The 15,718-nt window shown below is 46.9% G+C and overlaps 1 protein-coding gene across 2 annotated transcripts in view; it reads left to right on the top strand.

Annotated features, from left to right (window-relative positions):
• Positions 1–1,092: 1,092 nt before the first annotated feature.
• E2F5 (E2F transcription factor 5) overlaps positions 1,093–15,718 on the top strand; it is a 33,354-nt gene continuing 18,728 nt past the window's right edge. The window contains exon 1 of one of the 2 annotated variants that reach the window (XM_065585839.1): positions 1,093–1,439. In XM_065585839.1, coding sequence (XP_065441911.1) covers positions 1,281–1,439 — 159 coding nt within the window. In that variant the 5' untranslated portion in view covers positions 1,093–1,280. The remainder of the gene's footprint in view (positions 1,440–15,718) is intronic. The other variant, XM_065585840.1, reaches the window with a different exon arrangement.

The following is a 15,718-nucleotide window of genomic DNA, read 5'->3' on the forward strand; positions in this document are numbered from 1 at the left end:
TCCCCACACACACACCAGCCTTGCACACTCACCCCTATCGTCGGCCATGGGGACCCCCCCCACACACACACACTCACGACTTGTGGGTGGGCGGCTGGCGAGAAAGGATTCAGCCAGCAGCAGGACCCGCCAGTACTGATGGGGGGGGGGAGCAGAAAATACAGAAAATACGGGACAATTTGCCTATTTTTAAGAAAAAGTTGGTACACATGCAGGAGATCTTAAATATGGGATTGTTTCTTTAAAAACGGGCAATCTGGTCCCCCTAGCCCAGGAGTTCTCAAACTGGGGGTCAGGACCCCTCAGGGAGTCACGAGGTTATTACATGGGGGGTCCGTGAGCTGTCAGCCTCCACCTTACACCCCGCTTTGCCTCCAGCATTTATAATGGTGTTAAATATATAAAAAAGTGTTTTTAATTTTGAAAAGGGGGGGGGTCACACTCAGAGACTTGCTATGTGAAAAGGGTCACCAGTAAAAAAGTTTGAGAGCCACTGCCCTAGCCTCGCTCCAGGGTGATAGCCGTCCTATCAGTATGAAGTTGCTTTATGAGGGTGTAGCTTTCCCGGAGGGGACAGTGCTGGTGTCCCTGCTACCACACCAGGGCTTTCACTCACTGACTGGGATGAGAAAAATCACACCCAACAGAGGGCCACCTGGTGCAGGTCCTGGGCTCCCCCTCACTAGGAGGGGCTAAGGAACAACCCCTGGCAGAGGAAGGGGAGGAGGTTGTTGGGTGAGTTCAAACGAGACCGTCACACTCTCGCTCCCCACTAGCGGTGCGGCTTGAAGTAAGAATAACAAACACGAAATACACGGTTTCCATCAGCAGCACCCGCCCTGCAAACATTGTTCCAGCAGCAGCCCTGCTGAGCACTGCGTGATACGCGCCCGCACGCCCGGAGCCCTGCCTACGCCGCAGGAGCGCCTGTGGCAACAGCACAGCCCTTGCTCCACGGCCCCGTCCCTGCGCGCTGGTGGGCCGGGGGCTGCTCGCTCACGCTCCGCGACCGGCGCAGACAGCGCGCTCCCGGGGGCTGCCTTCCCTCCCCGCCCTCCCTGCCGTGGGACAGCCGAGCGCCCGAAGCCCCTCCCCCAACAGCCCGTCTCCAGGCAACAGCGGTGGGTAGCGTCACTTCCTCCTTCCTCGCACGGCCTCCCCCGCGGCCCTGGGGCTCCTGCGGGGCTCGGATTGTTGTGGCCGGGGCCGCCCGTGACACGTGGTGCCGTAGCCGCTGCTGCCGCCGGGGAAGCCCCGCTCGCTGGAGTGCGGGCAGCAGCATGGCCGCTCTGGCCGAGGCGGTGAGCAGCAGCGCGGGTTGCCCGGCGGCAGGCGGCAGCAGCAGCAGCAGCCGGCACGAGAAGAGCCTGGGGCTCCTCACCACCAAGTTCGTGTCGCTGCTGCAGGAGGCCAAGGACGGCGTGCTGGACCTGAAAGCGGTGCGTGCGCGGGGCGGGGCAGGGCCGGCTCTGCCTGGGCGGGGAGTAGTCGGGTCTGGAGGAAAGCCCCTGAGGGGATGGGGGTTCCTGGGCTAGGCTGGGATCTGGAAGGGGCTGAGGAGGGGGTGGTCGGACCTGTGTAGTATGCGGGCTGTGTGTGAATGTGAAGGAATGGTTGCTTGTCCCTGCGTGGGTGGGCCCACCTGTAAATGGGAGTGTCTCTGGGGGAGGACCCGGTGTGTGGGAGGGGTTCTCCCTGTGTGTGGTGGATCTGGGTGGTCTTTGCAGTGGAGATGGCCCAGGGTTGGGGTGGATGTGGAGCTGAACATCATTGGAGGGTGTAATATATTTTGGGGTGGGGAGTCTGGAGCTGGTCTCTGTGTAGGGGGCCTAACATGGGAAAATACATGGGGGGGATCTGGAGCTGAAAGTGGCGTGTGTGTGAGAGAGAGAGAATAGACAGACTTCTTTATCATGCTCTATTTCCCATAGTCCTATACAAACAATAACTCTCCCCCCCCATTCACTTTCCAGGGAGAAACTAAAAGGTATTATGATTGAGAAAGGAGTCTTGGAGGGAAAGGGTTGCAGCTGGCAAAGCCTGAAACATGAGTAGGATCCTTTCCCGAGGGAGAGTGGAGTCCTGTCAGAGCATGAGTTTTCTTCCTTTCCAGTTCCCCTGCAGTGTAATGGGGCTGGCTTGTAAGTTGCCAAAGTCTGTGGAGCCCCAACCAGTGTCATGAATTACTTCTGACCAAGGCCAGCACAGGTTGCAAAAGAGAACCTTTTCTGCTTGAGAACCAAGCAGAGAGTAAAAGGGCCTATAAGAGTGTATCTGTGTCTGGAGGCAGAGAGGAATGGGGGCTGAATGGGGTTTGGAGAGGAGCGAGGCTAGGAGCAGAGGTGGTCTGGGTAGGGTGACCAGACAGCAAGTGTGAAAAATCAGGACAGTGGGTGGGGGGGTAATAGGAGCCTATGTAAGAAAAAGACCCCCAAACCAGGACTGTCCCTATAAAATCGGGACATCTGGTCACCCTAGTCTGGGGGCAGATGGGGATGGAAGCGTGGTGTTCCTTCCCTGACCCCAGTGGGCCCCCCCCGAACATTCCTCAGTGCCCTGTTAGGGGTGCGGCCGTGCCCCACAGTTTGGGGACCACTGGTATAATAAGGCTTGTGCTGGTCTGTACTTGTAAGGCTTTCTCTGTTGTACTGTTTATTTCAGGGATTGGATGATCATTTTTTGACCAGCCAAGAGGTTTCAACTTTCCAAGAGACCAAAAGGCTCTCTTAATAGGTACAGAATGGAACAGATTGTAGGCACCTTACCCCTGGGTGAGCACTAGTAGAGACAGTTCTCTGCATAAGGTGTAGTCCCAACTTAGCTCAAGAGGGCATGGTGAGGCCTCCTGCCAGATCATGATGAACTGGATCTCTAGTCTCCATAGTTTGGATCATGTTGTAGAGCTCTGGCCACTCTGGGTTTGTTTATGCATTACTAGTGCTTCTAACTTCCATTTTTAGAAAAAAGGCAATTTGTGTATCTCATTTGTTTTGGAGTTATTTTAATGGAAGCACTTGTGGGATGGCTGAAATTTAATCAGCAAATACTGATATAGCATTCAGAACTTGTGTGACTTAAACATATGTTCACAGAAACCTCAGAAAAGCAGTTATTGGCATCCTTTCTTCAGGAACTGAAGAAGGACTAAAGTTTCCTTACCTGTTTTCTACCTATGACTGACAGAGACACTGGAAAGTTTTGTGTAAAAGGAAGAGCCTATTCTGTACATTACATCCTCCATTGGAAATTGGGGAATGTAGTGTGATGCATTTTAATATTATGTTGTACTTGCAAACTCTGATTTTGCTGATAGAAAATGACTAGCTTTTGTTTTTTGCATTTGCACAGAAGAAAATCAGATGGCTTCCAGCTAATTCATTTAAAGATGTATTAACTTTTTAAAAGTAATATCCAAGATTACCTTAACTGAAACAGTTTAGTGAACATTTTTTCCTTTTGGTTTGCTCACATTGTGCATTTGACAGCAATGTGTATTGTCACTTTCACTATCTCCCTATATAAACAGTTTTTTCCTTGTTGAAAAGACCTTTAAATGTCCACAGGGGAGCAGAAAAACAGGTAATTTTAATAAACAAAAGGACTTTTAAACAATACAAAACAAAACTTTTCAGGACATACTATACTATTTCAATGGAGCTCAATCAGAAATGTAAAAATATTCAGTTTCAAAGTTGATAGTATCCTTTTAACTCATTTCAGCACTTGTTCAGGCTATAAATTATGAGCATCCCAAATTGAAGTGATTTTGAAATGGTGTGACATAAAGTAGTTGTCTTGACACCCAATCAGATGTATTCAACTAGCGACAGAGATCTCATATTTGGAGTTTGTCAGAGATCCTTGATTTAACTGTACCACAAAGAAGTTGTCTGTTGGGTGATGCTTTGGTGGCCAAGAGGTTGTGTTTGGTGAGGTCTTTTAAACTGTTTAGTGTTTGAAGTTGCCTGGAGACTACTTACTGAAGAAAATCTTCACAGAAGGAAGAAGCAGGGTGTTCAGACATCAAATCTTGATTCCACTGAAGTCAGTAACAGAATTTTAGTGGAAGCAGGATTTATCCCTACAGCCAGGTGGGCACCCAAGAACCATTGATGATAGAAAATTCATATTACCTATAGATTAATCTCTTGAAAAAGGATGAATAATTTTGCCCAAACTGTCCTAATTACATAATTTATTTGCAACGTTGTTGTAGCCGTGTTGGCTCCAGGATATTAGAGGGACAAGGTCAGTGAGATAATATTTTTTTATTGGACCAACTTCTGTTGGTGAAAGAGACAAGTTTTCGAGCTATGCAGTGTTCTCCTTCAGGATCTTTCACCAACAGAAATTGGTCCAATGAAAAAATATTACCTTACCCACTTTTTCTCTAATTAGGAAATAACATGTACAGTGAAAACTAATTTTGGCAAATTGACTGAGATCTCATGTACTGTTTTTAGTGCAAAATACAATAGAGGTTAGCTTGAAATTTTTGTGCTCCCATATAATTAATAATAAATACCATCTGTTCTTATTGGAGGAGAAAATATACTTTTTCTTTGTGTTTAGTATTGTGCATCAGCATTGGTATAGATTAGAAACGCTAATGACTAAAGTGGTGGGTCTGACATGAAAATGAAACTTTTCAAAGGAAGCTTGGAGGGAAGCCAGAATATATTAGGACTGTCCCAGATTGTACCACAGACTTCCTATGTGATCCTGAACAAATCAGTACGCCTTTTTGTGCTTTAACTTTTTCATCTGTAAAATGAGCATAGAACATCCCTGCCTCGAGGACTGCTGTGAAGTTTACTTTATCTGTCATGAACTTTGGTATCCTCTGAGACAGTTTGAGAAGTAGAAATTACAGTCAGTAATGATGGTTCCAGAGATGATGGAGCAAATGGAGATTTGTTTTGAACACTTTATATTTCCATTATGGCCCATAATGGCTCCCCAAAACTATTAGGGTTAATTTATTTAGTATTTATGATTCTCATCACCATAGTATCTAAGAGTTTGTCTACATATTAAAGTTATTCTAGAATAAAATAGATTAGGAATTTAAAGCAGAATAACTATTTTGGCATAACTCCATGTGTGGACACTCTTATTCTTGAATAAGCGTGTCCACACATAGAGTTCTTCCACAGTAGATATCCTGAATAACTCCATGTGTAGACAAGTCCTGAGTTGTCTGTATGTTGTCCACTTTTTCATGGGTATGTAGGATCTCTCAGTGGCATGGTAGTATAGTAGTAGTGATGATTGATATTTAAAACTTTGTCTGTTTTTACCCAGAAAAGCAAAGAAAATTTGAGTGAAGAATGAAAATTAAGGCTCAGGTTTAAATCTTTCTGCTTCCTTCACTCCATCCTGGCAGGTTCTCTAGGTTTAAATCAGAAACTGTTTTCTTACATATTTTGTTTGCTGAGCTGTTAAGTATGCGTAGAAGATGGTGGTAAACTTTATTAAAACACAGTCTGTACGGAATAAATGTTTAGTACTTTCATGACCAATCAAACTGAACAACTGTTTAGCCCAATATCTACTGTAAAGCAGTTACACATGTCTCAATTAGGAAAGGTAGAAACCAAGTTGCATACCATAGCTACATTTTCAGGGAGTTACAGAATTTCTGTAGGCACATGGCTCATCAATTTTAGTTCCAGTAGCAGGCATCTTTATAAGGCCAGGGGTTCCGCATCTTAGAGAGACATTGCCTTGTGAAACACCTATCCTCCCATTCAAAATCACTTACCATTTCTGTAACACTTCTGGGACACCTACAGCAGTTGTTTACATGGAAAATAATACTTAGAAGGCATTAAATAAATGTGTTTTTAGCTTCCTGATTTAGCAGTAGAATATGAAGAGGAAGAGGAGCTGGCCATCTACCTGTAGTCCACTAGCAAGTGCCCTTGTGCTCCACGGACTAAAGCTTGAAAATCACTGTTAAAACAGGCTGTGGGATTATGATTTGGACATGTGATACTGCACAGTTGTTGTCTTGTCATTCTTTTTCCTTCTTCCATCCCCATTAGGTTCTGGTGCACTGTCCCATAAGTGGTCACCAGCAGCAGTTCTCTCTTTAGATGGCTCTGGATGCCTGTCATTGGCAATGGTTCTAGCATTAGACACATACCTTGTTCTCATTTAGAGGGTGATGGACTGTGGGAGGAGAACTGGGAGCTTGTCTACACTTCAAAATTAATTTGGATTAAAGGAGGGTGTGAATTTAAAATGCAACAGTTATTTTTCAGTCGTTGCATGTGTGGACATTCTTATTCCAGAATAATGTCCATCCCCATCCATGTGGGTAGACAAGCCTGGTCAAGGAGATGAAATAAAATTATCAGTGAAGAAGTGAGAAGGGAAGAGATCAGAAAGATGAGGAGGGAAAGGAGGCTCCAAAACAAAAAAAAATCCCACTGAAAAAGTAGAAACAAGAAAAGAGAGACTAAATTAATCACATCAGAAATGGTGCCGCATGTCAGTTAGGTAAAAAGCAGTGCTTGCGGAAATGCAAGTGCACACATTGTGCGCTACAGCGAGCAAGAAGAGCAGAGCTGAGTTGTCTGAGACAAGCTTTATATTTTTTTAAGGGATAGGGAAGCAGCATACTCCTTACTTCTCGTAACTAGTGGCATGTTGATGCTGCCCCTGCTTTGATAAATGTGCCTGGATTCTAATTTCAATCAAATACCAATGAACTACTTTTTAAAACTTCCTTGGAAGCATAAAATAGGTCACAGTCTAAATATTCACAGAATCTACGCATCCTGCTGTGTATTTGTCTGCCAGTCATGAGCCTTCTTAAGGGAAAGTCTCAAGTAATATTTGCCTGGGTTACATACTTATTTCAAATGGGAGGTGTTACTAGAAATTGTGACTACTGTGCAGCTATTTTCCACTAAAAATATTTTATTGAGCAATTCCAAATAATGAGAAATTTGGAGGGAGAGAAAGGAGAGGTGATCCCAACTGAAGTGAAATGTCCTTTTCTCTTGTAGACTGGGCCTGTTGTGAGCCACCTTGGCACATCTTATTAGAAACAAGTCCCTTTAAAAGAGTTCTATCTGCGGCGGTGCTACCAACAGTGAGAGAATTGTTGAGACGTCTTAGGTAAAATTTTCAAGAACACCAATTTTGAAAGTGACCTAGGTGTTTAACAGCCTAAGTCTTATTGAAAGTTAATAGGACTTAGACTCTTAAGATGCTTTTGAAAGTTTTACCTCCCAGTCATTAAAATTTAGCGGAACATGGCATTTTTCATGAGTTCTGTAATTGTGTTGAAACCAGTTTTGTCCTGTCTGTTGTAGCAACTAAAGGGTTTCCACACATTTGTGGGTTGGAATATGTTGGGGACACATCAACCCATTGCTGAAAACTTTTGTCAGAAATGGGTCACTTTCCTCTTGTAGCTGGGCCCTTTCTATATCGTCTGCCATATATAATTTTCAAACCCCTTTTATTTTAGAAGGGTGTATTTTTGGATGGGGGATGGGGCAATGCATTTGAGACCAGTCTGCTAGCTCAGACTAACAGTATAAAATGGATAGTTTTTTTTTTTTTTTTTTACCAGAGGTGGTAATAAAGACAACCATTAACTCTTCTTCTGCAAGTACAGGGATGGGTTTTAATTTCAGCTATGAAGCAGAATTCTTTGTTACATAAAAATGAAATTTTGTGATGCCTAAATATATAAATGATTAAGTATAAATCTGGAATAGACTGTTCCAGCACAGCTGTTATATTAAAAAAATATGCTCTGTGTGATTTTCATAGCACTGTCTACTATTAAAGTTGACCAGCACTTCCCACTGAAAGGCCCTGTTTACAATTGTAACCATTTGGGCTGAGATGTTCCATGCTGGGTGTCTGTCTCAGGATGAATTTCTTTTTGAAAATTTCAGCCAAAACTGTTCCTCTATTTCCAAGACCAAAACTAGAAAAAATATATTTTGTCCATGTTATAGAACTCTGGTGCCCTAGTACCCCCCACTGCTCTGGAACAGGGACTTGAAATTTGGCAGGGGGTAGCCTTTACATAAAGAATGTCTTTTGATGTTCTCCTGAAAATCCACCTAAATTTGGCCACGTTATAAGCCTTTGAAAAATTGCAGCTCATGCATGGCCAGTAGAGACATCTTACATTTTAGCAGCTAAATTCCCTGAAGATTGTGTCCACACAGGACATCCTCCAGCCAGGGCCTGAATAGGACTTTCCCTGCAGTTACAGATCTGGGCTGCTGTGGGCCAGGTCTGGGCACTGGAACTAAAAGCAGGAAATCGGTCTCCTGCCCAGACAGTGAGCAGGAGGAATCTATCTGATGCAAACATAAAGAGAAGAGCTGGGCTTGAAGGGATATACTGGGACAAGGAGTCTGGGAGATAGAGGCGGGAACTGGACCTGTGAGCAACAGTGGGAAGGACGTTGGAATTGGCTGGGCAAGGAGATTGGGTCTGGAGCCAGTAGGTGTGTGTGGGAAGAGACAGGGATTAAGAATCAAGGCCGAGGGGGGAGAGAGACAGATCTGATGAGGAGCCAGGGTGTAAGGTAAAACTGGTACTGGTTGGGTAAAGAAACTGGGGCAAGAAGCCAGGAGGATGACACTAGGACTGGGAGCCAGTGGGGACAGAGAACGTGGGTGGGTGTGGGGTCTTGGTGACTGGAAACCAGGAGAGGGGAGAGAAACGTCGGCTAAGGAGATGTGCGGCGTAGAAGTGGTATTGGATGGAGAAGGAGACTGGGACGGGGAGTACAGAGGGGTAAGAGTAGGACTGACTGGACAAGGAGATTGGAACTGGAATGAGAATCCTGAGGCATGGAGATTGACTTTGGGTAGGCTAGAAGAATGGGACTGGGATAAGGAGCCTGGGGTAGGGAAGAGACAGAACTAGGACAAGGATAGGTTGAAGGGGACAGAGTAGAAGGGCTCACACATGGGGAGGAATGGGCAAAAGAGTCTGTGCTCACACTCCCCTCCAGAGCCTGGAACAAAACCTAGGTTTCCTGAGTTCATCATTCCTCTGCTGTCAGCAAATAGGAGTGAAACCCACTGGCAAAGTATCTCCTCCCCCTCTAGTATCTAGTATCTAGGAAGATGACAACCTGCTACTTCTGTCAGTTACTCTGTCAGCTCAAGTGGCAAAGGTCTAAAGGTTCCAACCCAGCTGATGACCTATGTGGGTATCAATAAGATGCCACACGTTAGAACTGTTTTTTTTTTTTCAGTTTGCTTATTTAAAAGTCTTAGGACATTACACAAAAACTAAATTAAAGGAATATTATTGAGTTTGCCTGTTTAACCTTAACTCACCCTCTTGTGGCTATGCATTGTGAAAAGTCTTTGATTATATGATCATGTGCTGTTCTGTCCACAGGAACACCTGCCTCCATCAGTGCACAGGCTGGATCTCCTCTGGGGATCATTCAGAACTGTGTAGTGAAGGAAGCTGTTGTCCATAGGACCCCTGCTTTATTTTTTGCGGAAGTTGGAAGGTGTGTTGTGAATGAGGCAGGGGATTTCAGGAGACATAGGACGGTCTTATGGTTAAGGCAGCTGAACACTGCCTTGGAGAATGGATTCTAGCCCTGCCTCTGCCACTGAGTTCATATGTGATGCTAGCTGAGTCACCTAAACCATACTTTTCACGGGTGGTTACTAATTGTGTGTTCCTCATTTTCTGGGTGCCTGACATGAGACCCTGGGGTCTGATTTGCAGAAGTGCTGATCACACACAACTGCAACTGAAGTCAAAGGGAACTGTGCTTTGAACCTAGAAAGTGCTATATAATACTAAGTACTGTACTCTGAAAAATCAGTCCTAGATGTATTAAATTTGGCACCCAAAATTAGTTGCTACTTTTGACCTTAAGGTCATTAGGTATGTCTACACTGCAATTGAGAGGTATAATTGCAGGATACGTGTACATACCTGAGCTAACTTTCATTTAGCTACATCAAAGCTAGCTTGAGTAACTATAGCAGTGGAGACTTGGCAGTGGTCACTAGAGTATGCCAGGGTCCTGGCTGGGCAGATCCAGTGGGTGCAGCTGCCTGTGCTTTGGTATGTCTGCAGATGCTGCAATCACACCTCCTGTAGATATACCTTCTGTGCCTCAGATCTTCATCTGTAAATAGAGATAATACCCCCTCCCCCCTGCACCAACACCCCCACTTTACAAGCTGAAGCTCAACAAATTCAGACTGTAAGGAAGTCTGAAATCTTTAACAGTGAGAGTGATTAACCATTGGGACAATTTACCAAAGAGTTGTGGTGGATCCTCCATTGCTGACAACTTTTAAATCAAGAGTGGACGTTTTTCTAAAAGATCTGCTCTAGGAATGTTGTGGGGAAGTTCTCTGGCCTCTGTTACACAGGAGTTCAGACTAGATATTCACAATGGTCCCTTCTGGCCTTGGAATCTATGGGTATATCTACACTACGAGAGTAGTTCGATTGTACTTAAATCGAATATGTGGAATCGATATTACAAAGTCGAACGTGTGTATCCACACTAAGGATAGTAATTCGACTTTGTGAGTCCACACTAACGGGGCAGGCGTCGACACTGGAAGCGGTGCACTGTGGGCAGCTATCCCACAGTTCCCGCAGCCCATTGGAATTCTGGGTCAAGCCCCCAATGCCTGCTGGGGAAAAAAAATGTGTCGAGGGTGGTTTTGGGTAACTGTCGTCATCCAACCGTCACTCCTGCCCTCCCTCCCTGAAAGCGCCGGCGGGCAATCAGTTTGCGCACTTTTCTGGTGCGTGTCAGAGCGGATGCCACATCACTGCGAGCATGGAGCCCGCTGCGACCATCACTGCAGTTATGGCCGTTGTCAACACCTCGCACCTTATCATCCACCTTTTCCAGAGGCAGATGCTGAGAAATCGGGCGAGGAGGCTACGGCAGCGCAGTGAGGACATGAAGTCTGAGAGTGGCACAGACCTCTCACAAAGCACGGGACCCCGCGCCGTGAACATCATGGTGGATGTGGAACGGCGATTCTGGGCCCGGGAAACAAGCACGGACTGGTGGGACCGCATAGTGCTGCAGGTCTGGGATGAATCACAGTGGCTGCGAAACTTTCGTATGCGGAAGGGAACTTTCCTGGAACTTTGTGAGTTGCTGTCCCCTGCCCTGAAGTGCAAGGACACCCGGATGCGAGCAGCCCTGACTGTCCAGAAGCGAGTGGCCATAGCCCTCTGGAAGCTTGCAATGCCAGACAGCTACTGGTCAGTCGCAAATCACTTTGGCGTCGGCAAATCTACCGTGGGGGTTGCTGTGATGCAAGTAGCCAACGCAATCGTTGAGCTACTGCTGTCAAAGGTAGTGACCCTTGGAAACGTCCAGATCATCATAGCTGGCTTCGCCGCGATGGGATTCCCAAACTGCGGTGGGGCTATAGATGGAACTCACATCCCTATCCTGGGACCGGACCACCAGGCCAGCCAGTACATTAACCGAAAGGGCTACTTTTCAATGGTGCTGCAAGCACTGGTGGACCATAGGGGACGTTTTACAAACATCAACGTAGGATGGCCGGGCAAGGTTCATGACGCTCGTGTTTTCAGGAACTCTGGTCTGTTTAGACGGCTGCAGGAAGGTATTTACTTCCCGGACCAGAAAATAACTGTTGGGGATGTGGAGATGCCTATAGTGATCCTTGGGGACCAAGCCTACCCGCTAATGCCCTGGCTCATGAAGCCCTATACAGGCGCCCTGGACACTGAAAAAGAACTCTTCAACTACCGTCTGAGCAAGTGCAGAATGGTGGTGGAGTGGGCTTTTGGACATCTCAAGGGGAGATGGAGAAGCTTACTGACTCGCTCTGATCTCAGCGAAACCAATATCTCCATTGTTATTGCAGCTTGCTGTGTGCTCCACAATCTCTGTGAGAGCAAGGGGGAGACCTTTATTGCGGGGTGGGAGGTTGAGGCGAATAGCCTGGCTGCTGATTACGCCCAGCCAGACAGCCGTGCGATTAGAAGAGCCCAGCGGGACGCGCTGTGCATCTGGGAGGCTTTGAAAGCTAGGTTCCTCAGTGAGCAGGGTAACCTGTGACTATTACGTGTGTTTAAAGAGAAGCTGAACCTGCCCCCGTTTCTTTACCCACTTACTGTTGACTATCCTCTCCAGCTACATACCCCGTTCACCCTATCCCCCCCCTTCCAACACACGTTTAAAAATAAAATAAATGGAACTTTGTTAATGAACGTTTTCTTTATTAACGGTTTCGTGGTAAAGGGTTGAAACTGGGACGCAGACTGTGGTGGGGAGCGGGCGTAGTGATGGAAAGAACGCTTCTAAACTCAAGGAATGACAGGCTCCTGCTCCTAGAGCGGTCCGCAGTGGTGGACTGGTTGTTTCAACGGAGCCTGCCACCCCTCCTTTTCGGGACTCTGTGTGTGGGGGCTATGTGACTTTGTGGCGGGGGAGGACGGTTACAGATCCCCTGCTGCGTGGCTCTGTGATCCATGATAAGGACTGCTGCATAAGATCTCTATCCGCCCTCCCCCCCCACACAGAACATGAAAACCACCTCCCAGACTGACCAGGGTGCCTAGTGCCTGCAGTGTGTGTGTGACCTTCTGCTGAACCTGCCCCCGTGTCTGTACCCTGGTAAAGGTGACTGTCCTCTCCAATTACCAACCCCCTTCCCCCCCTTCAAACACACTCTCCCCTAAAAGAACATGATGGAAACAGTAATTAACAGAAACATATTTTTTATTAACAACTACACAGTTAGGGGATGAAACTGGGACGGGGGCTTGGGTGAGGCGGGAAGGAAAGGACTTATCAAATTTTTGCGAATGAGAGCCTTCTGGTACTTGAGCGGTCTGCAGGGGTGGAGTGACAGTTTTCACGGCCCCTGCCGCCCCTCCTTCTTGGGACTTTGGGTGAGGGGGGTATGGGAGTTTGTGGCGGGGGAGGGCGGTTAGAGAGAGACTGCAGCGGGGCTCTGTCCTCCTGCCTCTGGTCCTGCAGAACATCCACAAGGTGCCGGAGCGTGTCCGTTTGCTCCCTCATTAGTCCAAGCAGCGTTTGAGTCGCCTGCTGGTCTTCCTGCTGCCACCTCTCCTCCCGTTCGCTGTGTGCTCGCTGGTATTGCGACATGTTCTCCCTCCACTGGGTCTGCTGGGACGCATCGGCTCGGGAGCAGCCCATAAGTTCTGAGAACATGTCGTCCCGTGTCCTTTTCTTTCTCCGCCTAATCTGCGCCAGCCTCTGCGAGGGGGATGCCAGGGTAGGTCGGGAGACAGTTGCAGCTGTGGGATGGGAAAAAGGGAGTGAATTCCTCACAAAGATAATTTTTTGTGAACAATGAACATAGTCTTTCCCTGTGAACAAGACCATGCACAGCACCTATCACATGCGCACTCAGGACAAGGTTGAATTTTTGGCCTTCGCATTCAGTGCCTGGGGTCTTGCAGTGGAGATCAGACAAGCGGGGCAGGACAGCGGAATTCGGGTAGCAGGCTGACATAGTAAGCCGTAGACTTTTGGCTGCTTAAAACTTAAATTATAGCAGTGCCCTCCTTTCACGTTCAAAGCAATGCTCCTATCGTTGGCCAGTTCCTGCTGCCGGCAATCCGGCAAGCATGAACTCTGCCCCTGTCCCACCCCCTCGTGGCTGTCCCGGGAAAGATCCCTGTATGCTGCCCCTCTCCCGCCTCCACCGCATGGCTGTAAACCGCGGGTGACAGTTCTGTAAAGGAACAGGCAAGCAGTCCCAATAGTAACATTCCCCTAATTCTAAGCAGGTCACCATGAACGACATCATTCTGCTGAAAATTTCTGAGACTGAGAAAGAATGCATATTGCGTGAAAGCCAGCAAAAACCAGGGCCGTATGCCGCCATGCTCTGCAAGGCAATGATCCCGGAGTACTTGATGATAGCCTGGTGAGGAAAAGTTTCCTACCACGGAGGACACAATAAGGCCGCTCTCCCCAGGAACCTCATGCAAAGGCTTTCCAATTACCTCCAGGAGAGCTTCGTGGAGATGTCCCATGAGGATTTCAGCTCTATCCCCGGACATATAGACCTTCTTTTCCAGTAGCTGCACTGGTAAGGACTAAAAAGTAGAGCACCTAGGGCAAACTAATCATGATAAACCGGACATTGTTAGATTCTTTTGCAGTAGTTGCACTGCCAAGGACTAAAACGTTAAGCGCCTAGGGCAAACAAATCATGAAAAACCCATTGTTAATATTCCTGTTCTGTTCAAAATAAATGTTTACATGTTTAAAACGCTTACCGACTGATCCTTCCCCTGATTCAGGGTCCGGGTTAACGCCTGGGGACGGTTGGTAGGGGATCTCTGTGAGGATGATGAAGAGATCCTGGCTGTCTGGGAAATCAGCATTGTAAGCGCTGTCGACTGCCTCGTCCTCTTCCTCATCTTCCCCGTCCGCTAACATCTCCGAGGAAGCGGCCGTCGACAATATCCCATCCTCAGAGTCCACGGTCAGTGGTGGGGTAGTGGTGGCGGCCGCACCTAGAATGGAATGCAGTGCCTCATAGAAACGGCATGTCAGGGCTGGGATCCGGAGCATCCGTTTGACTCTTTGGTCTTCTGGTACGCTTGTCTCAGGTCCTTGATTTTCAAGTGGCACTGCGTTGCATCCCGGCTGTATCCTCTCTCTGTCATGGCTTTTGAGACCTTCTCGTAGATCTTTGCATTCCGTCTTTTAGATCGCAGCTTCGAAAGCACGGACTCATCGCCCCACACAGCGATCAGATCCAAGACTTCCCGATCAGTCCGTGCTGGGGCCCTCTTTCTATTCTGAGATTGCATGGTCACCTCTGCTGGAGAACTCTGCATCGTTGCCAGTGCTGCTGAGCTCGCCACGATGTCCAAACAGGAAATGGGATTCAAACTGCCCAGACAGGAAAAGGAATTCAAATTTTCCCGGGGCTTTTCCTGTGTGGCTGGTCAGAGCATCCGAGCTCGGACTGCTGTGCAGAGTGTCAACAGAGTGGTGCACTGTGGGATAGCTCCTGGAGCTATTAGCGTCGATTTCCATCCACACCTACCCTAATTCGACATGGCCATGTCGAATTTAGCACTACTCCCCTCATTGGGGAGGAGTACAGAAATCGAATTTAAGAGACCTCTATGTCGAACTAAATAGCTTCGTTGTGTGGACGGGTGCAGGGTTAATTCGATTTAACGCTGCTAAATTCGACATAACCTCCTAATGTAGACCAGGCCTATGAAGTAGTCAGATATTATAGGTTTCAGAGTATGATGAATGCCATAGAAAAACCTATGAGGAAATTAATTCTGGCTTTAGAGCAGGGTTTGACTATTGTGCAGTAAATAAGGCATAGGGCACACATTGAACAACGAGGAGAAAACAGAATATTGAATAGCTGCTCATTAAGTGAACACAGACCATCCTTTGCACTGAATGAGGCGGGTCCTGTGAAAAAATAGTGTATGATCATATAAGGAAGGATTGTAACACAATCCATATGCACAGGGTGACAAAATTAAAGTTGCATATTTGTTTAATAAACCAGGGAAGTACAACATGCTGTTACTAATTTAATATCTTTTTGATATGGGCTGTAGTAATTCCTTCTTGCCATTAATAATCTCGTTTGATAGGTATTGCATGTGAAGTGGAAGTAGCATTCCTTTACTTATAATGTAAGACTGTGAAAATTGTTTTCCCCATTTTCCTTTTATACTGTATCTT

This window comes from Chrysemys picta, chromosome 2 (genome assembly GCF_011386835.1).
Source record: "Chrysemys picta bellii isolate R12L10 chromosome 2, ASM1138683v2, whole genome shotgun sequence".
In the NCBI taxonomy this organism is placed as follows: Eukaryota; Metazoa; Chordata; order Testudines; family Emydidae; genus Chrysemys; species Chrysemys picta.